This window comes from Epinephelus fuscoguttatus, linkage group LG1, assembly GCF_011397635.1.
Source record: "Epinephelus fuscoguttatus linkage group LG1, E.fuscoguttatus.final_Chr_v1".
Lineage (NCBI taxonomy): Eukaryota > Metazoa > Chordata > Actinopteri > Perciformes > Serranidae > Epinephelus > Epinephelus fuscoguttatus.
The window spans coordinates 32196476-32218778 of NC_064752.1; the positions used below are offsets into that span (position 1 = coordinate 32196476).

The window sequence follows — 22303 nt, forward strand, 5'->3', positions numbered from 1 at the left end:
GATAATTGTGTATTAGTTGTAAATACATTTGGGAATTTGTTGAAATAATATATGAGTTAAAATAAGACATGTAAGAAAGGGGTAGGGACATATACGTTTTACTTCTACCTACTCCTTTTCGGACACTGGCATCTTTGTTGTTTGTTTTTTATTATGTTATTTTATTTATTTATTTATTTATTGTTCAAAATAACTATTAATTCAGAATAATGACCCCAACCGTTTGCCAATGGTGCTTTTCTTTTGAAAGTGCAAACCGGAAGTGATGGTGTGATTTATACCCTCTTGACACCGGCTGGGGCTTAAAGCGCTGTTATTCAGTGGGTCAGTCAGCAGCGAGCAGACCGTCACCAGCGCTCCGTGCTTTTTACGCAGCGAAAGTCCGCCCGGCTCTTCCCTCACAGCCGACAGCAGTCAGATAAACCCGCATCCGAGGAAGACTTCTGTCTTATTTATTTGGATTTCAATTATTTTGTCGGAGTCTGCGCTCTTGTTTGGATCTGTAAACGGGGATCTGGTTTTACGCACTTTAAGTTGGCTCTTCGTCTTCGCTTTCTCCTCATTTGCTGAACTCCCCGAGTGTGTTTGCGGAGAGCGGGGGGGGGGGGGGTTGACAAAAGGCTTTTAAACGGGGGGGTTAAATGTAGCAGAGGGGTGCGGACACCACGCAGCGGGTGAGAGTCGGGTGTTTTCGTGGCAAAGCTGTGGCGTTGGAGTTGTGTGACACATTCTGCAATGAGGAAGAAAGTGTTTTAAAAACCGCACCACCGCAAGCAGCACCGAGGTCAGGGCTATGGCTTCCCTCCGCCGCAGTTTGTAAGAAGGTAAGCAGTACATTATTGATCGTGTTTATGTTGCGTTTGGAGACGTTTTGGAGCGGGACGGACCATCCATGTTGGAGCTTTAAATGCGTAATGGAAAGGAGATTTGTAACACATATGTCTCTGTATGAAGTCGACTTCACTTCCGACTTTAACCTCTTTGAAATGTGTGCGTAAAATACTAACCACAGTACTAAATATTGAAACCAGGTGGCTTTTTATCTAAGTTTCACCTTCCCATGGATTCTAGTAAGGGGCTTAAATCGCCACTCTGCGCCTTTATGACTTTAACTGGGCGTATTTGGATGTAAATGACACCCAAAGTGCAGAGTTGCCGGACTCTCACCGCAGCTCTCCCTCTATAGACTGTTTATATCCCCCACCCACCCCCCTGTGGCGCAATGGTCAAGCTACTGTGCGCCTTCCAGCCAGAAAGTCTTTGTTGTTCAGAATCTGTGCCATATTCTTTATAGACAGCTTAGTGCACATAAAAAGAAACAGGCCTTAGTATAATATTTCATTTGCCTGCCTTCTAAATCAACTTGTTCTATGATGTCTCTCCAGCCAAGTGTTATTATGTTGTCATTATTTGAGTCTTCCTTCTTAACGGCTGTAATTATTTCCTGAAGTTTGCAGCAAACTGCACTGGAAACAGGTGGCATAATCGCAGCTCCATGCCAGTTGTGTTAAGGAGAACATTATAAGACTCAATGCAGGCTAATTGACCCATTTAGATGGCTACTTTTTAGCAGTGTAAAGGGTCACTGGATTAGCACATGAATGGACCGACTGGGGGATAATGAATAATGTGGCTTCAGCAGCTGGCTGCAATATCATTGGGCTCCTCGGGTCTGAGAGCAGCCCAAACATTAACTGGACTGACAGGAGCCCTAACGCCAAGTCAACATTATTTCTGACATCAGCAACTGCTTCTGGGGGAAAAAATCAGCCCTGTACTGGTTGCTGGTTTTCCCAATGACAAGGAAGAAATGTCAACATAATATTCCAATGAAGCTCCTAGAAGGGCCGACAGATTTCCTGAGACAGTTTCTTCAAAAATTCCCCATAAGCCAGTAGACCAAAGCCTTTTAATATATGCTGCTGGTAAAAAAAAAAATCCCCAGTGATTTGGCGCTGTGTTACGAGAGTATGCTTGTGAAGTCTGTGCTGAGGTTGCCTTGGAAGCCTGTCCCTTCCATGACTCCCCACTGTTCCCATCCAAAGTAGTGTCACTTTATGGAACAAGTCAACACTGAATGAATAAGTAATGTGATCCAGTCTGAAGCATGGTGTGGCTGCAGCTGAAAAGCGTCCCAGTCTGATGTTACATATAAATAGCCTATATTTCTCCTCTTTCTTCTTCCCACTTCCTGCATAAGTCCAGTACCTTCAATTCTTCGAGAGCGTTAATATGGGAAGTTATGATTCTCGGTACTTTTTCATTTACCCAACTAGAGCTTGAAGGAAACATTGTATGTCCATACAGTTGGGGGCATACAAGAGAGGGCTTAAAAAACGAGTGGTTGAAGTTGAAGCAGCAGAGGTCGAGATTTGCAATCTTTTTTTTAGTAATTAGTATGAGTCAAGTTCCAAAAAGACTGGCTCCTACATTTTCCACAATACAACTCAATAGTATCTATAATTAGACCTCCTAAATGCCCTCCTCTCTTCAACCCCACACCAGTTTGTAATGTAGGCTTTCTGTTAAAAACGTACTTTTAAAGCCCAATTCCAATTCATGGGCACAATTAGTGGAGTCATGGGCAGATTATGAGACAGTGGGCCCCTGGGCATAGCTGCACACAAGGCCCCACCACCTCACTTTGTGCCTCTTTATTGGAGTTTTGTGTCTCTTCATGGTCATATTGTGTATTTTTGGTGTTTTTTTGTGTGTGTGTGTTTTCTCATTTTGTGTCTGTTTTTGGTTGTTTGGCCTGTTTCTCTAGTTATCTTGTCTCTTGCAGTTGTTTGCAACTCATTGTGGTCATTTTGTGTCTCTTCCTGAGGGAAGTTTTGCAGGTGAAGGCCGTAATGAAGTAGTTGTTGTGTTTAAATAAACATGCAAAGATGCTTGTTTGTTGCTGTCCATTAACAGGCGAGGAAACACATCATCAGGTTGAGGCTAGTTGACTAGAGGCTAGCCGAAAATAGAGCAACACTTTGGCTCTCTATAATTTGTTATGACAGGTGGATGCAGGCCTAATCTCTGTCCTCTGCAACACACCGCATCTGGTTCTCACTAATTGGCCGCTAATGGAAAATGTCTTTGTCGGGCCTGATCCTTGTCGGGAACACCTCAAGTCATGTTCAACTGTGATTAGCTCCTAATGTCTGGAAGTCAACGTGCAGCCCAGTGGAGCTGCAAAGACTTTTTTGCTTGTATGTATTGGTCATTTGTGAAAGCAGGGTTAATCATCAAAGAACCTGAAAAATCCAATAACAGCTTCAAAACACCGAACGGAAATGTTTTATTCACCAAACAAAAAAGGCCGCTAAAGAGAAAAGAGTCTGTCCTCCTCTTCCCCCCCAAACTTCTTCCAGAGAAAACAAAAGCAGAAGCAGGAAAAAAGAAGACGAGACTTGGCTGCAGCGTGCTCCCAGCTGTTCTCCTCTCTGTGCTCTCCTCTCTTGTCATCCAGCCTCCGCTTTTGCGCAGAGCTGCCATTTGAAGATGGGATTTTAATCTGACCATCTAGAGTGATGCCATGGAAAAGCTGCAGCGGTTTTGGGGAGCTGCTGAGGAATGGGAGTGGAATGAGACGTCTGCTGCAAACTCTCCAAGGCTGCACTTCCTCGGGTGACTCTTGGATATGGTTGAATCAGATGTTTTTCTAAAGCTCGGGTTGAGTAGAGTCTCTAGGAACCCTTTGCGCTAGTTTTTGTTTGTTTGTTGGTGCCTTACGGAGACAGTTTTGCGGAAAGATGCCGTTACCATTTTTCCTATGTGACAATGGTTTTGATACCTGAACTGATATAGAGTACTGATTCAATAGCATTGCCCTAAAGAAATAGCAGCTGTATACTTCTAACTGTTGTTGTATGGCATGTCTCTGGTTCAACCCTTTGTTAAACATGAACAAATAAGAACTTCACTCGTGACAGCAACTCCTTAGTAAATAAAAGACATGTAAAAGTTCACACAGTGTGAAACAGAAGTGCAACAGCCACTTGGTGTTCTGGAAAGCAATTCTTCTGTGCCGCTCTGAAACAGTAGTTTCCAGATGCTGTACAACATTACTCGCTGTGAAGGCTACTGTTTCAGAACGTCAAAGAAGACTTGATTTCCGTGAACAACTGCCGTTTTGACTGGCTGTTAAACTACTTTAAAGTTTATTGATAAATTAAGTGGTATCAGATTGGGGTATAGACTTGCATACTCACCCATACCCAATCCAGGCAGTATCGGAGGCATTTCCGAGTATTGATATCGGACCTGTAGTTTTTAAACAACTTTTGCTTTGAAGCACATTTACTAAAATGCTACAGTTGATCCAAGTTTTAAGACAGCTTGTTTGGCCAAACTTGCTTGCTGAAGATCTTGCAGCACTGCCCTAAAGCAGTTGAACAAAGTCTATGTAACTGTCAGAGGGGCCTAACAGACTCTAGTTACGCATTAAAACTACACGTTACCAGGGTTACAAGCTAATCTAGAGGAGCAAGCCGATGATAATTAACCCGACACAGTGAATCATTGTCCACTGACATCATGGTCACAGGGATTACTATCCAACAACAATACCCCCCAAGTCTTGAACAAACCTCACACTCCAACCGACCAGTGATACATCAGCATTTACATCTCCCGGGGGATGAAAGCCCGGTCACGTTTGACTAAAGAACAAGCCTTTTAACTTCCCTCTCTTTACCTCGCAGTCATTTATGAGGCGTCAGTGATGCACTTGACTTGTGTTACCAAAGTCGCCAAATCTCCCCTAATTGAAATCATGTAGATTACAAGGGGAAGCTCGGGGATTAAGTTTCCGCAGAGGGGAAATCCCAGGCATGTGCATGAAGCGTGTCGTAAATCATGAGGATAGAAGGGGAGGGAAGGAGCAACAGGCCCCTACAGTGTCTCTGCCAGCGCTGATGTGGGGAGATCAGATGTTTGCGAGGTGAATCACCGAAGAGAAGGTCATCATCGCACATCTGGATTGAGAGAATGGGTCGAAGAGGTGCATTTCTCCATCAAGTCTCTGCCTTCAGACTGAACCCCACAGAGACTGTACAGGCGGGTGCGGGGCAGGGACGTTAAAGTGTGTCCTTTCAGAAGGAATGCGGTGTGAAATGCTTTCCTTCAGCTCTGGCTATTTGTATACTCTTATCTCCAAGAGTCCCTCCTTGCCTCAAGGCAGAAATAACCACCTGGCAGAATGTCAGAAGACAGGAAGAGGTGTCCATACGAGCTTAATCCTCTCTGTCTTCACCTTTGGTGTCTTTGTCTTTCACTTTCAATCATCATCCTCTCTACCAGTGTGTGTTGTTGTGGATGCAAGCGTCTTTGTGTGTGTCAGCCAGTTAATCAGCCCTAAATTAGTAATGATGGTGAAGGTGCTGGGTTGTAATGAGGCAAGCTGTGTCGCCCCTGGCTATAGCATCATGCTGCTGGGACGGGGATTTACCAGTCGGCCTGCTTGACAGCTGTTTGATGACTTCGTCTGGCTGAGCTGTATCACTGCTCTGTTTATCATAACATTAATATTTATGACAATATCTGGCCGCTTTTTGCGTAATATTCATGGAGTCAGTTTGTGAAGCCTGTTGCCTGCCCTACCACAATGACCACAGAAGTTGCAGAGGTCTGCCTCTCTGCAGGGTGGCGTTGAAAGCTGGAGCTGACAGTAATAGGCTGTTAGGTTCCTGGCGGATGGCAAAGAATCTCAAGTGGTGATGGAGAATTCAACTTTAGGCCTATATTTTTGTAAGTTTTCTTTCTAAGGATCACACGTTGTGGCATGTCAGTGGGATGTTTTGCTTAGAGAGCGACAAGTTATTTCCAGTGTCCATTCTATCATCAAAATCCATCAGCGCTCAGCCAAACAGACTGAAGTGCTTTGTTAAGCAAGACTCAACCCTTGGACGAGAAGTGTTCCTTTGAACAGGAGACAAGGTGAGACTTGGCCAGCTCTCCACATGGTGCTGTCTGCACTCCAAGCACTTTATACTAACAGATCCTCAGCCGGCCAAGCTGTCAGTCTGTCAAACAGTGTCCTCAGTGTCCTTAAGCTCCTCCGTAGGGCTGTCTGTCAGACGAGCAGGCATCCGTCTGGGAAGGTAATGGGATTGTCTCCCTGGTTTGGCCGCCTGAGGGGTAGAAAGGGTTAGTGGGATGCAACCTTCTGGCCACCCTGAGTTTTCTCTTCATGCAGGAGCTTATAGCTGTCAAGGACACGGGAATCTGTATGTAAGCAGTGTCTTCTCCCTCCGGATCCGAGCACAGACCTGGCGAAGGTGGCCTATATTTTAATTTTAATCCATGCATTCAGGTATTAAACCCACATCCCTTTTGGCTTTTTGTGAGACGTCTCACAGGCATGGTGTCATTCTCCAAGGAGTAATTCCTGTCTCTGAATCCCAATATTTTGTAAAACAACACTCCAGAATAGTTGTTTGAGTCTATGAAATATAACAAGTCTCTTTATTACTCTCTGGACACTACTGGAGATGAAAGAGCAGCAAGCAGGAGGAGTGTCGGCGTCAAATAACTCCCAACCATCTTTTCTGTGGAAAGTCACACATGGATACTTTCCATTTTATAGCTGGGTGGGTCTGCCTGACTAATGAGAGTGGAGCACTGTCCTGGCTAAGCATCTGCTAGTGTTTCTTGCTAACCTTGTGCATGTGCAGTGTGTGTGTGTTAGTGTGTTTGTACAGTGCTGCTTTCCATCACTGTCATTGGCTGTATTTTGCTAATTTCCATAGGCTGTTTGTGATTATATCCTTGTTCTTGGAACCTCGGAGGATTGTTGAGCATTGTATTTGTGGTACCTTCATTTTACTGTGAGAGCTGCAGTGGGAAACCTTGACCTCTGAACTTAATGGAGTTCACATGCTTTACGGGTAGAGGTTCAGCAAACAGACTCCATGCGGTTTTGAACAAAAGTCAAGAGTTTCACATATTTTTACTTTATTATGTCTACAGACAAGGTTGGGTGATGGATTTTCCTTTTTTCACAGGTAGTCTGAGGTTGCCTTTGAAAGAAGCAATTTGGGTTATTTTTATTTTCTGTGATTAATGGCAGCTTCAGAGGCCCAAACAGCAACTGCAGTATGACGTCTTGTTTCTGTTGAAACTCTATCAGCCCAAATGTATCTCTGTTTACACAGTGATTTATTAAACTGAAGGTTTGTTTTCACTCTAACAGTGGTGTATTCTGGGGTATAATGAGTTTAAGTGTAAGAAAGCTATTTGCAAGCCACAAATCACACTTTTCAACAGTGTCATTTAGGAGGTCAAATAACAACAGCTTTCAATTCTACTCTGAGACTCTTACTCCATTAAGCCTTTTATTAATGTATGCCTGTTGAACAAAAGTGTAGTCTACATACGACACTGGCTTGACAGATGCTCTTTCTCTGTGTTTTTCCATGGTAGGAAGATCTGTGTGCACTGTAAGTGTCGCCGTGAGGAGCATGCTGTGACAGCCATGCCTGTAGAGATGGAGAAGACGGTCACCAAGCTGATGTACGACTTCCAGAGGAACTCCACGTCGGACGACGACTCCGGCTGTGCCCTGGAGGAGTACGCCTGGGTTCCACCTGGACTCAAACCTGAGCAGGTATTGGCATCTTACACTCATCTGGGCCACCTCACAGTTACACTGGACGGCACTACCGAGGTTAATGTCAGATATCTTGTGCAGTTTTGTCAGCTGTTGGCAATCAAGCTGGATTGTAGGCATCACATAGTGACCCAACCTTCAGGCCTCATCTGCTGTGGTGTGAATAAATCTGAATATGCAGTTTGTGCGTCCAAATTTTGCATCCACACCAGAAACTTTGACTGCCCGCACTTAGACTGCATTCACACCAAATGACGTGCTGTAAAAATGCCACTCTTCCCATTCATTTTAATGTGGCTAGCACATCTAGGCTGCAGCAGTGGGGCCACGGGGGACGGTGGGAAAAATGTAGCAACTTGAAGCAAAAAGTTCAGAATCAACTTTTGAAGAAACTCAAACCGATGTCATGCTGTGATGGCCAATCACATAACCGGCGAAGAGACCAGAAGACTCAGACTGTTGTTAAATATTATATTAAGTAAAAGAAATAAAGTACAGCTCATGTGTACTAGCTTTGTTTGTGTGTGTGCATAAGCAGGTCTTTTGTATCAGCAAAGATGTTACAGAAATCATAATCAAAACAAATTTCTCAGATCTTTTAAGCCATCACAAACAAACTAACTGAAGACAAATCCGCAGTTGCAAAAATGGTGAGATTGGCTTTCTGTCCCCCCTCCACTCCCCCACAAATGCGCCATTTAAGTGACACTCCCACACCGCTGCACAGCCCTGTGGGTAATCACTGCAAAGCCTGATTTGGTGTGAATACACCTTAAGAGTCGAGAAAATGGTTCAGTTTAAGCATTTGAGGCTTGTTGGTGTTTGTTTGTCTTCCAACAGCAGGTGTTAGGAACAGAGTGGTGCATCAAGACTCTTAAAAACGGATCAAATGATAAAGAGAGTCACATAACAGTCACAATCATCAAAAAGCTCTGATTTCACTGTACACACTACAATGAGAGTTCAGGGAGTTCAAATTTATACACATGTTTAGAGGTGTAAAACAATTTAGTGTGGATGTAAAGCCAAAAACAGAAGGGGGGAGGATTCCAGTGATATGCAAGGACAGATTTCTGTTATATAATTTCAGACATCCCAGTAGAGTGTTAACCTAATGAAAGTTCCTGTGTATCATGTAACACCTCATGCCTGTATTCTGTAATTGTTCAGTTAGAGCTGCACCTCACTATATGATAGCTCACCAGTTATGCTGACTGCTCCTTCTGCAGGCTAATGGATAACAAGGATCGTGTGGCTCCAGCAGTCAAATTAATCTCCAATTCACACCGCCTGAAAACATGTTCAAATTGGGTTTCATCGCCCTCACGGCAGCTAAGCTAAGCCTGAGTAATACACAAACGCATTAAATGGTCCCATGCATGTTGAAGAAAATCCCCTTTTACTATACTCATTGAACCATAGGTGTGCACATGTGGGAGGGTTCCCAGTTTTATAGGACAATAGAAGCGTTTATGGAAGCTGGTTTCATTTTGTTGATGAGCTGAAAGCAATGAACTGGTCAATACAATATTAGCACAGCCCCCTGTTTTCACCTCCGAGCACTGAGCGCAGCTATTTTTCATCCCCCTCCAGGGTCACACATCTAACCCTGAAGTCAATTAGGTTCTCGTCTGGCGGTGATAGGACCTCAGGAACAGTCGGGTTAAATGAAAACTGGACTGTGCAGTGTAGCATGAGCACAATACTAAACGACCTTGAAAATTATTGGCTATTTTTGTATTTTGTGGAAAACTTGTGACGATTTAGAGCATTTCTAACAGCCTAGATGAAAAGTGTGCATTCGCTACAGTTAATTCTATTTTCCCCAACTTGACGTCCAAGTCATTCAAGCTGTGGAAACATGTTGTGTGACCTCTCACGGAGGAGCGGAAGTACGCCTGATGTGGGGCTTTTCAACACCCGGCCTTCCTCTGCACAAGGTAGAGACAGAGTGAGAATAGAGGGAGATGGTAAACACAAAGCTAATCTCCAGGATCTAAACTGTGGGTTTAGGTTTCCCCGTAGGGAGCCAGGCTGTGTATGAGGCTGCTATTCAGCCAGCAGTGGTGTAAAGTCACTACTCTGTAACGAGAGATTTCAGACCAGGACTGCAGTATTCAATCAGATATATCTGAGGATTATGAGGGATAGCTCAGCACTCACTTTGGAATGTTTAACTCTGCAGTGTGTGTTCGCAATTCTGTCAACAATCGCTGAAATACAGACTCATAAAAAGAATATGAATTTTTATCACCAAACTCGGCCATTACTGAGTGTGCTGAGGCGATGTTATTGAGCTGCAGTGTGAAGGGGGGCCTGCCAATATTCTCTCCTCTTGCTCTCCTTTCTCCATCCTTCTCAAATAAAATTCTCCAATGTTGCCAAGTTACAGCTTTTCAAGGCCAAGAATGTTACTCAGCATTGGCCTGTATCTGGTGTTTTATTTTATTTTTTTCTCCATCATGTAGCGAGAGCTGCATTCTAATGTGCAGATGCTACTCAGCATGTACCAGGATCTGATTTAAATTTGCATTTGAGCATTAAGTCTGCTTTTTCAGGCGGTTAACATGCAGGATATTTGAATGGAAATTGACTTCAAGGTTATTCATGCAAGCTAGAGGTGTTTCCAGGTTCTGAGAGACCCACATCTTTGATGTGGATAAATTACGAGCCAGTCTGAAAGGGACCTGAGGCCTGACCTGTTCCAAAATGGACCTAAATACAATTAGACTCATTCCTGTCCGAGTTCAAGGACCAAGAAAACTGTCAGCCCCTGACCTGATTACAGCCAGTAGCTGTGAATGGGAGCTATAAAAATGCTTTCACACACCACTAAATGATCATGTCAGACTAGATCTGTTGAAAATTAATCAAACTAATTTTTGTCCATGCTCGCAGCATGGTTCAAAAGATGAAAATGTCTTAACCCTAACCCAGACTAAAATATTTTAACAACTAATGGATGAACTGACATTAATTTTTTAACAGATATTCATGGTCCCCAGAGGATTAAGTGTACAGGGCCACCTAATGGTTTTTTTTATTATCCCGCATTAAATTTTGTGTTACCTTGCAATTCTTTGCTTTCTCTTGGAATAATTTTGCATTCCCATGCAACATTGTCATTTCATCTTGCCACGGCCTAAAGTTACTCATACGCTGAGGACAGGCAGCCCAATTTGTTTTAAGTTTACTTTCACTAATTACTTAAACATGCATATTGAGCAGTAGTACTCTATCAGCATACTTAATGCCCAGTTCAAATTAAAATTCAATGAGCTGATCCACACTAGGGCATTGCGCTGGGAGCAGCTGAGCAGAAATAGACATATGGCTCAGAAGGAATGGAAGAAGGGAGAATTCTATATTTATTGGTAGAGAAGGCAAAAGATGGTGTTGCAGTGGTTAGCACTGTCACCTCACTGCAAGAGGGTTCCTGGTATGAACCCACCCTTGTGTGTGGAGTTTGCACACACAGTCCAAAGATGTGCAAGTTAGGTTCATAGGTGACTTTAAGTTGCCCGTGGGTGTAAATGTCAGCATGAGTGGTTGTCTGTCTCTATGTGTCAGCCCTGTGACAGCCTGTGATGCAGCCTCTCACCCAGTGACAGCTGAGATAGGCCCCGGCCCCCTGCGACGCCGTACCAGGATACTACTGAAAATGAATGAATGAATAATGCAAAACATACTGCAAGGGAACACAGAAAACTTGCCGTAATCCTTGGGGGCTCTGCAAAGGTCCAGTGACTCACGTGATCCTCTGCCTCTTCCTCTAGCACCACAATTTAATAATGGTGAGCATTTTAGCATGCTAATGTTTAGGGCTGCGCCTGCCTCAGAATTATGTCAGTCAATTCAGATTTTGCTGTTCAGCACAAATATTCAACTATTTGTTTTTGTCCCCATATAGAGTGTGAGAGTTTGAATGGGGTTCAGGGGGACGTTCAGTGTGACAGTGATGTTCACATAATATAGTAAACAAGCTAATCATGCTAACGTCACTAACACTAGATATCAAACAAAAGCCAGAGACTGCATTGTATTATGTTGCTGTGTGCTGTAAATTCTAAGCAGGAGGCAGAAGACAACAATATCTGCGAGCCTGTCCGTACAAAACCTCTCATCCTTCAGGCAGCTGTCTCTGTGTCTGCAGCTACCTGTGCTAAAGAGCAGCGTGAAAGCGAGGAGCGCTCACCCTGCAGCTAAATCTGGGGACTGAAACATCCCCAAGAGTACAAGAGTACACTGCTGACTGACTGACAAATTAAAAAAAAAAACTCAACATGATGGAATCTCAGTCGAATGACGGGTCTCTGACTGATGATTCAGACTTCCGACTTTCAGGGGGCAGTCACATTGCTGTCCTAAATACAACTTCACAGAACTGCCAGCTGGGCTGTAGACTTTTAGTACATTCAGTATCCCATTCGTGCTTAATTAACCAATCTCAGGCCTTTTAACTTCCAAACACATTGAATTTTCTCCCACAACTGTGCTGACTGCAGTGCTGAGCCGTGGGCACAACTCGGCAAAGACGTGAGAAGAGAAGGACAGAGAACCAAAACACGGTCATTAAATCAGCTCACTTCACTTATGAAAACACCATCTTTTCCCACCATGTTTGGCTGTAGCTACCAGTGTTTTCTCAACAATATAATATCAATGTCCACTAACCACTGTAAAGTGGCTTGTTGAGAGAATGTTAGACTGGTGCCTGGTGGTGTCTTTTCCTCTGGCTGTCTGGCCATTAACAGCAATAGAAACCAGCTGTGTGAAGCGATCGCTCTTGTCACTCAGTTGCCTCAGTCCTACCATTTGCTTTAGCTTTTAAAAACACTCCTTTCAGTACAGTTAGAAATTCTGCCCTGTCTTTAGTTTCGTCTGCTTTCGATTACAGTTATTATCACAAGCTGCTCCTCCTGGCTCTCACTGCGACTGTGTCCATTATGTGCATGTAAGCATGCGTGTATGTATCTGTCTTTAGATCTTTTCCTCGGGGCAACGTGCCTTTCACCTCCAGATTGTAACCCTGTTGTTGTTGGAACCCTGTTTCGTAATTTATCATTAGCTGTGTGTGTGTGTGTGTGTGTGTGTGTGTGTGTGTACGTGTGTGTGTGCGCGCGCGCACGCGCGTGTGTGCATCTGGAAGCATAGGCACTGTGTGATTTATCAGTGCTTGACCACAGTCAGTCTTTCATGGACTATCCTGAGATCCCCCTTGGCGTCCCAAGCCATGCTGCTGGACACGGATCCCGTGTCCCTCGCCAACACCGGTGGAAGCCAACAAAAGCAGGACAGAAGGAATTAGGTTACACTTACAACAAGATGTTCTGTTGTAAATTCATCATCAACAACAAACATGTTTGTAGACTGTGACACAGCAGCATCAGGACAATTAAACTTTTAGATATAAGAGTTTTTTAAAGGTATATTTTCAATTTTGGTCCCTCTGTACCAACACATGTCTGCGTTGTTCAAGTTAATCTGTTTTTTTGTGACAGAGTCGGTGTTATTGCCAAGGACAAAGCTGATGGCTTCTAGTCAGTAGATCCATTCTGTAGACAGATAGGTCATTAAGATTGGCCTGACCTCGTCAGCAGGAATCGATCATGTTGTCTCTCTCTATATTCATTATGTTTTCTGCTGTTTTGTTTTTGTTTCCATTATTTAACCAAATTTTATCATGGCCATCCTTCTACTTTTACTCCCTCCTCATCCATCTAACATTTTCATCTTTATTCCCCTCACCACACCTCTCATCCTCCTCCTCTTTCTCCATCAAATCTCCATTTTAAATTCTGTGGCTTTCATGGTTTGCACCCCCTCCAGTCACATTCATATATGACCGCCTGACCCCTGTAATACCCCAGCCCCCCGTTACAGTGTAATAAAAAAGACTGCAATAAATAACCCGGAGATGACACTCATTGTCTGCCGCTGTAATGTAAGGAATGTTTATAGCAATTTGAAATAGCCAGATTAGCATTAATCCTGCTGTCGCATACATTCCCGTGCGGTAATCATGTGTGCGCGTGAGTGTGTTCGCACATTTGACAGGTCAGCAATACATTCCCGTGTCAATGTGCAAAGATAGAGAGGTGAGGTTCCATTAAGTCTCCGCTGGAGGGCCATAAATCAAAGTGATTTTAAGTAAGTGTGTGTGTGTGTGTGTGTGTGTGTGTGTGTGTGTTGGTCACTCGAGGTTGTGGATCCTGTTAAATTTGTCTCTGCACAGTTGTACCTTTTAAGTGCTGAAATGAGTAATAGACAGCACTGGAATAATAATTTAACCATTTTGTGTAATTTATCAAATAGAAACGTGCAGGTTGTAGCTTCTCTAAATGAAGATTTGTAGTTTTTCTCTTTCTCATATCCTTATAATCTGCATTAGGCATTTGGAAGAGAGAGTTTGGGAGCTCTTGACATTTTGTGATATTTAATAGACTAAATAATAAATCAAAAACAGTAACAGAGAGCTTTACTGACTGGCTGCAGCTCATGTGTATTTGGGTTTGTTAGCTAGTTTACATGTTACAGGTATTTTGTTGTTCGTCACTCTCACCCACTCCTCATCTCCGCCTCTGTCTCAGGTCCACCAGTACTACAGCTCCCTGCCCGAGGACAAGGTGCCCTATGTGAACAGCCCTGGAGAGAAATACCGCATCAAACAGCTGCTCCATCAGCTCCCACCCCACGACAATGAGGTGAGAGTCCAATCTGACCCCCTCCCCCACCACCTCCATCCGTCCATCCATCCATCTATCCACCCCTCCCTTCCTCCCCTCCCTCAGGGCGATACAGAGATAAGAGAGGGGAGAAGACAAACAGAAAAAAAAGTCTGAAGTCTGTCTTCTTAATGGACAGGAAAGAGATAGCAAGGTGTTTGTGTGTGTGTGGCTTCCTGTTTAAGTGGTTTACATAGATAAACCACAATTAATGTTGAGACATTAGTGTGATTGCCATAAACATGTGGTAGTGTCACTAAGAAGATCTGCTGGTGCCATCTTTTTTCACTTCACTCTTCAGTGTAACATCATGAGCATGTTGGCCAATTTCTGTTTTAGAAGGTGCTTATTTTGTTTTGCAGGGAATGAAATCAGGGACGCGGCAGTAGCGGTTGCCAAGAGCAGTTAATTAATGTTTTTGTGAGCATGAGGTCACCAAACAGTTTAGATGCATACCACATAGCTGCAACATTAAGAGTCCACAGCTGCAGACCCTTATTGCATGTCATACCTCCCTCTCTCTTGTTATTTCATGTCTGCCACTATATTGTCAGCTTTTCCATGCAAGGCAAAATGACAAAAGTTATCTTGATGTTTTTTATATGTTTTCCATGATAACATGCCAATGTAATAATTGCTGTTTCTGTAAGTTAGCTCACAACAACTCCAAGAGCTTTGTCTATCTCATCCACACTTGTTTCTATTTTGTGGCCATTTTTCTGCAGCTCTCCATGAGTGAAGCTGCGTAGCTAGCTAGCGATGTAGGAAGATGATGTCACCCCATCTATTTAGCTTTAATTGGATGGTGTCGATGAGCACGACACCAGACGTATTTGAATCAATGCAAACAGTGACTCACAATTGACTCAGAAAATAGATGGAACCTATCTCCGTTTCTAAAAATGGAAGATAATGGAAATAATAAAACGCTGATAGAAAAATTAATTCCAGCATGCTCACCCTCCTCTGTGGAGCCAACTGGGAGAACTCTTGGCTGAAATAACATCATTCAGTATTAATAAGATTGTCTTCATCATGAACTGCTATCACTAGTGATTTGAAATAAGTGCTGCCTTTTATTGCAGCAACAATACCAAAGTTTGACAAGTTTGACGATGCTGTATGCATTTTAAAAAGACAGACAACCATCATAAACTCTCTGTGTTTGCATAACAGATCAATATTTACAAATGTGTATGTGTGTGTGTTTGTGTTTCTAGGTACGCTACTGTAATGGTCTGGATGACGAGGAAAAGCGAGAACTGAAGCTCTTCAGTAACCAACGGAAACGGGAGAACCTGGGCCGCGGCAACGTCCGTCCGTTCCCCGTGACGATGACGGGAGCAATCTGCGAACAGGTAGCTGAAAGAAATATCAAAAAACATACATTTTTGTACTGCTTCCCCTCCGAGCAGGCAAGAGACATGACGAGATCAAAGATGATCTGAGAGCCGCCCATCGTCTCACTTCTAAATGTCATTTCTGTGTCGCATCCCGTGACATGAGCAAATTAAGTGTGTCGGGTTCAAAGGTGTGTCATGTGGCCGGTGGAATGAAAGCAATGAATTGTGTGACAGACATACGGAACAGCCTGCTGGCATTTCGGGTCTTTGTAATGATGTATGAGAGGTGTTTCATGTTGACATATAAAGGGCAGAGAATCTGCTTTTATAAAAACATTGTGACCTTGTCAGTCTCACCTCAAAGTGTTGTTCATGAGAGGATCCTGAGGTGTTGCATGTGTATGTCGTGTCTCAGTTCCCCCTCTGCCATAATAGCTGTCAACATAATATTTGTGTAAGACAAACAAGTAATGTCAACAGTTTGTTTGTCTTAAAACATAGCCTTACATAAGACTTAGGAGAACTAAGCTACAGTTAAACCTGCTCTAACTCCTCCTGTGTTTCAGTAGTACCTCCTGTCCCATCAAATATTTAATGTGTTGTTTACATCTATTCTTGTAGTGGTCTTACGAGAGTACAGAGTGCAATGGAGAGTGTTCTTTTAACAATGAACCAGCGCACTTCAGCATCCACTAGTTATTTGTTACTGTGCGTACAACTCAAGCAAAATGGAGCCACTCTCTGTTGTGTTGGTGCCCCCAGTGTATAGCTGCTTTATAGCTTGTGTTCATTCAGCAGATACACACACACACACACACACACACACACACGATGAGGGAGCAGATTGTTGGGAGAGTGTGTATTGATTGAATCCCCCCTTCCCTTTGGCCTCCTTTCAGCAGTAGGCTGCGTTCCAGTTAGATAACCTGATTGTAACTCTCGCTTCGTCTCCATCTTCCCACCCCTCTAAATCTACTTTGCCTACCCGACCTTTCCCCCCGCCTCCTTAGCACTCCCTCTCGTTTATCTTTCCGGCTTCTCTACCTTTACACCTCCGTGCTGATCTCGCTCTCCCTTCTATCCTCCCATATATCACTCAGTTTTTATTTTCGCCTTTGCCCCGCCAACGTCCTCCAGCAGTAATTCAACTTCCTCTCGGTGTCTGTGGCTGCCCTCCTCGGCCACACATGTCAACACACCCTCGTGCTCTCAGTTTAGTTCAGTTTTCACGCCAAATTTTGTTGGAGACAGATAATCACCAATCCATTACACTTGATCTGTATCAGCACCAATACGGATCTTATTGAAGATCCTAGGAAATGGGCAGGCAAACTTCATGGAAAGATGGTACTTCTTGGAAAACTATGCATCTTCAGTTGTAGTATCCTCAAATTCCAGCTTTGCATTCATGAGGATGTGCTGCTTTGATTTGTATTATGTGAATTTCTGGAGGTTTGACTGTTAGTCAGACAAAACAAGCGATATGAACACATGACTTTGAGTCTAAGGAAGTTGTGAAGGGTATGTTTCACTATTTTCTAGCATTTTACAGACCTATTAAGTCAACATAAATTGTCCAACAACCCCACCATTCTGCCCTTTCTATCAAGTCACACTTCCTGTCTCTGGTAGCCCATCAGCCTGTTCTAGACAGGTATTACTTCACAATAAGGAAGTACTGATACCACACTGTGTTTCAAGATGGTGCCCTCTGATTCCTTTGCTCACAGAGGAACCAAAAGGTTTTTGAGAGTAATTAGGGTAAAAGTTGTTATTATAGAATTACACAAACCTTTTAAAGAATGTTGGTGTTGTTTTGTCTCGTTTTCTGGTTTTGCATTTTGCCTTTAGTAGACATTGACAGTGTAAACACCAAGACCCACCAAACTGACATCAAAGAAGTAGCAGCAACAAAGGCCAGCTGTTGAGTCACTTCATCTCACCTGTGTCTCAGCCAAAAAGTTGCACTTGAGCACAACAAAAAGACAACAGCTGACAGCCAACCATCAAGCATGTTCTGTGCCTGTTTGGGAGGAGATAATACCCCAAACCAACAGGCAGCAGTAGTCTGTTTTGTCATTCAAAGACAGGAAACCCGAAGACTGACGGGGTGGATTCAAGATGCAAGTTAGCCAGTTAGCCCATTTGACACAGTCAGTGTTGAAATGGTCTGGGACACAGCACAAAAGGGCACAAGGCGCTGACAGACAGATAAAGAATGACACGCCGACCATTGGACTGGCGCGTCAAAGCACTAAGAGGCAGACAGGAAAATGGGGAGCAGGAACGCTCCACCACGTGGCCACTGGGTGCCCAGGTGTACAGATCTCAAGTCGAACTACAAAAAGTAGGGGAGAATAGAATTTGTATTTGGTATCAGCCACTACTCTAAGTTTAGGTATCCGAATTGGTATTGGAGAAAAAAAGTGAGATCTAAGTCGTATCAAGTACTGATAAAAGCTGTATGGTGACAACCAGTTACTCAAGAACTCTTTTCCTCTTCTTCCTTTTTTTTAGTGCGGAGGCCAGATAAATGGTGGCGACATTGCTGTATTCGCATCACGGGCAGGTCACGGCGTGTGTTGGCATCCAGCCTGCTTCGTGTGCAGCATGTGCAACGAGCTCCTGGTGGACCTCATCTACTTCTACCAGGATGGGAAGATCTACTGTGGCCGGCACCACGCTGAGAGGCTCAAGCCGCGCTGCACAGCCTGTGATGAGGTAGATGCCCATCACATGCACGCACACATGCCTGCACATAAGTGATCATGTGTTGACACACTTATCACGGATAATACTGTGCCTGTAATGTGGGACGGTATTGGTAGGGCTATCTAATAAGCGTTTACACACAGATTTTGCACATGCTGTCATATGACGCTCAGAAGCTTCCCAACACACACTGTCACAGTTAACACATGCAAGGGTTTTTCTGGTCTAATGGGGTCGGCTCTCAATATCCTGATCTCCCAACCATTAGCACTGACTTACACTCCCTGCAAATGGGGACAAGGACACAGTTACTACTTAAAAGGCACCCCGGTGTTTTAACAGCAGCGTAATTAAAAGTAAATGCACCATCTAGATTCCACCAAGTCCCCACACACATTAGCCTCCTACACAAGTCAGTGACAAAGAGGATGATCTAAGAGTACTAAGCTGCAGAGGGGAAAGTGGTGCGTATGGAGGGGGAGGGAGGGCGAGCCTTTGTCCTGTCATTCAGCGTGCAGTAATAACCCCACCGAGGTTTTACCTCTGAGGACCCATGATAAACGATACTCTTTCTTATCTCTCCTTTCTTAGATCATCCTTGCGGACGAGTGCACTGAGGCAGAGGGGCGTCACTGGCACATGAAGCACTTCTGCTGTTTCGAGTGCGAGACTGTGCTGGGGGGCCAGCGCTACATCATGAAGGAGGGACGGCCCTACTGCTGCTCCTGCTTCGAGTCCCTCTACGCAGAGTACTGTGACTCCTGTGGGGAACACATTGGTATGTTGCTGGCAACTATCACTGTTCATACAAACTGCATTAATCACCAACAGGTCATGTAAATGGAAAAAAATATGATGCTAGATACATGGTACATGGAAAAATTAAGTCTACCATTATTGGGCTGCAGGTTTTTTTTAAGTGTGAAAGGGTGACCTCATTTTTTAGCAATGAGTAACACAGATGAGAAAAGAGCTACAGTAGAAAGGATGTGGCCTGGTTTTTAGCAGTTTGTCACTGAATGACGTCATGGTCAGGCTTTTGGAGCACGGGCACATAGCAGAGGAGCACACACACCTCAGCTTACTGACCGCAGAAATATATATAGCATATATCATGCAGCGTGAACCCCACCTGGGGCAAAGGCATGACTGCATCAAGATACTTTTCAGAATTTGTTTTGTTTTTTTTTTACAGACACATTCACCAGGCATTAGATATATGCTAATTTAAACATCTCACAACTTGTAGTGTTAGAAGCAAACCCACTGAGAGGAGAAACTGGGGTATTTTTCAGCGGGAAAACTTCATATTAGCACCTCTTGGCCCCACGCCACCTCTTGTTAAAACTCTGCGTGTGTGTGTATCCCCCGACAGGATGCCCAGGTGTGATTTTGGCACATACCTCTCAACAAATTTGCTCTGTAATTATTTGTTAGACAGGATATAGAAAAGTATTTGGCTAAAAAACACAACTGATTATAAATTGAAACCATCAGAAAACATGCTGGAACCAGATGGCAGCCATTAGCAAATAGCTGGTTTTCTTCCCCCCTCCTGCATCAACTGCAAGCATACTCAAAATGCAATGTGTTTATACAATGCTGGGAAAGCTCCATAATGAGTTTGCCCCGAGGCGCAGTTAAGTTACAGCCTCCAGCTCCATTTTCTAGCTCAACAAGCAGCTTGTAATATGCCACTATTTGCACATAAAACAGCATTTTAAATAAAGACATTAAACATTTAATTTCAAGCTCTTTGATAAAGCTTTGTAATTTAATGGTGCATTTGTACACAAGGCCCCTGTCATTTTACATAAACCCATGTGTGTCTTTCCCACAGGCATTGACCAAGGCCAGATGACATATGATGGGCAGCACTGGCACGCCACTGAGGGCTGCTTTTGCTGCGCCCGCTGTAAACGCTCTCTGCTGGGTCGGCCTTTCTTGCCTAAGCAAGGTCAAATCTTCTGCTCACGCTCCTGCAGTCTCGGGGAGGAGCCCAATGGCTCGGACTCCTCGGATTCGGCCTTCCAAAGCGCTCGTTCCACCAGAGAGTCCAGACGCAGCTCCAAGGCAGGGAAGAGTGGAGGAGGTGGAGTTCAGACTGAGAGATTTTCAGGGGAGGTAGACCCTCTGTCTTTACAAATGGATCTTCTGAGTCTCTCCAGCCAAACGCCCAGTTTGACTCGCGAGCCACCTGCCTGGCAGAACCAAGAACAAGCAGGTGACGGCTATGATTATGAATCCCAATCAGACCCAGTTGCCAACCCCACCCCTCTCCAGCTCCTCAGCCAGTGCAATGTCAGGACTGCCTATAACCCCGCCTGCTCTGGTCCGAATAATCAACAGCAGGATCATAGGATCAAGGAAAACGGAGGTTTAAAGAGACCACCCATCTCAGCCATGAAGGGACACTCCCTGAATGAGATGTGGTTCCAACAGCCAGCTCCTGAAGAGTATTATCCACCCAAACTGAGGACCCAAAAGAGCTTCACTGAAGTGTCCCATTGCTCTCAGCACCACAACGGCTTCTCTTCTGACAAGCGCTCCATCAGTTTGCACGGCTTTCAAAGGGACAGAGAGGTGGGGCCTCCAGCGGCGACCCAGGTGGCAAGAAGCAGGAACCCCATCAATGCACTTAACTTCACAGAGCAACTGACCCCTCTGGAGCAGACCCCAAGAGGATCCATGGAGTCCCTGGCCCTGTCCAATGCAACAGGTAGGTACAATGGTAGCTGTTAGACCTTTGCTTGGCCAAATAAGCACGACAAAGGGAAGTTGTGTATTTAAGCATCGACTTCAACTTAATGGAATGACATTAAAGGCAAAGTTGACACTGTTTTCTACTTGATTTCCCTGCAGGCAACTCCGCAGATGGAGGAGGAAAGCGTCAGGAGCACCTTTCTCGTTTCTCCATGCCGGACCTGAGCAAAGACTCTGGAATGAACGTGTCAGAGAAAAGCAACATGGACACCCTCAATTCCTCAGTGCAGTTTCGTAGCTCTGAGTCTATTCACAGCCTCACGGCTAATCAGCCCTACATGGAAATGGATCCTCCCAGGTCCTCCCAGTACCAGGTGCAGTACTGCGACCCCCCAGGCATGGGTGTTGGTATGGGTATGAATCATTTACCACCTGGCTTCACCTTCCAGGAGGAGGACAGGGTGAGTTTGGTAAGCAGCGCCAATGCTGCCCGCCTACCACCCATCAGTGAGCGAAGGATGGGTGGTGTCGGTGGTGGAAGGGGAGCCAGTATCCGGATAGATGCTCCGGATGATACTCCCCAGAGGCGCCGCCACCACCACCGCTCTCGGAGATCCCGTCGGTCTCGTTCAGAAAACGCTCTTAACTTGGTGGCAGAGCGAAGGGTGAGACCTCAAGAAAGACCGCAGTTGTGTGTCCGTGAGGATTATGACCGTTTCCCGCCGCCAAGGAGCGCCAGGGACCAGTTCGGAATAGGAGGAGGAGGGGGAAGATACCAGCCCCAACCCTTCAGGCAGTGCCCCAGAACCACTTCAGACCTGACTCTTCAGAACCCTGGGGCCAGCCGACGCACTGGCTTGAACCAATACTCCTGGGATGATTATGATGATGATGGCTGGTGCTCTACTTGCTCTTCATCCTCCGAATCAGAGGATGAAGGTTACTTCCTGGGTGAGCCGATCCCTAGACCCATCCAGCTGCGCTACCTCAGCAACCAGGAGCTTGTCCATAAGTACAACAACGCAGGGATCGGAGGACCCAACCGCAGTGGGCAGTTACACACCCGCAAACGCAGAAAAAGCAAGAACTGCATTATCTCTTAACATCCTGTCGCCTGGCAACGGAAATGACTTTGTCCAGCTTGTGTACACTAACATCTTCCATCTGGAACGAAAAAATAAATAAAACTCACAGTCCATTTATTCAGTGTTGTTGAGTGT

General features: G+C 44.6%; 1 protein-coding gene across 1 annotated transcript; it reads left to right on the forward strand.

The window, feature by feature from the left end:
* Positions 1-303: 303 nt before the first annotated feature.
* prickle2b (prickle homolog 2b) lies at positions 304-22285 on the forward strand. The gene is made up of 8 exons (XM_049580239.1): positions 304-824; positions 7414-7597; positions 14191-14304; positions 15546-15683; positions 18186-18389; positions 18972-19158; positions 20221-21099; positions 21243-22285. Exons 2-8 carry the CDS (start codon positions 7466-7468, stop codon positions 22184-22186), a joined length of 2598 nt encoding a protein of 865 aa, XP_049436196.1. The 5' UTR covers positions 304-824; positions 7414-7465; the 3' UTR covers positions 22187-22285.
* Positions 22286-22303: the final 18 nt, after the last annotated feature.

Excerpts from the sequence above, each read along its gene's own strand:
- prickle2b (XM_049580239.1), top strand. The coding sequence starts at position 7,466 with ATGCCTGTAGAGATGGAGAAGACGGTCACCAAGCTGATGTACGACTTC. Across the intron at positions 15,684-18,185 it reads CGGGAGCAATCTGCGAACAG|TGCGGAGGCCAGATAAATGG; the intron begins GTAGCTGAAAGA and ends CCTTTTTTTTAG. Across the intron at positions 18,390-18,971 it reads GCTGCACAGCCTGTGATGAG|ATCATCCTTGCGGACGAGTG; the intron begins GTAGATGCCCAT and ends CTCCTTTCTTAG.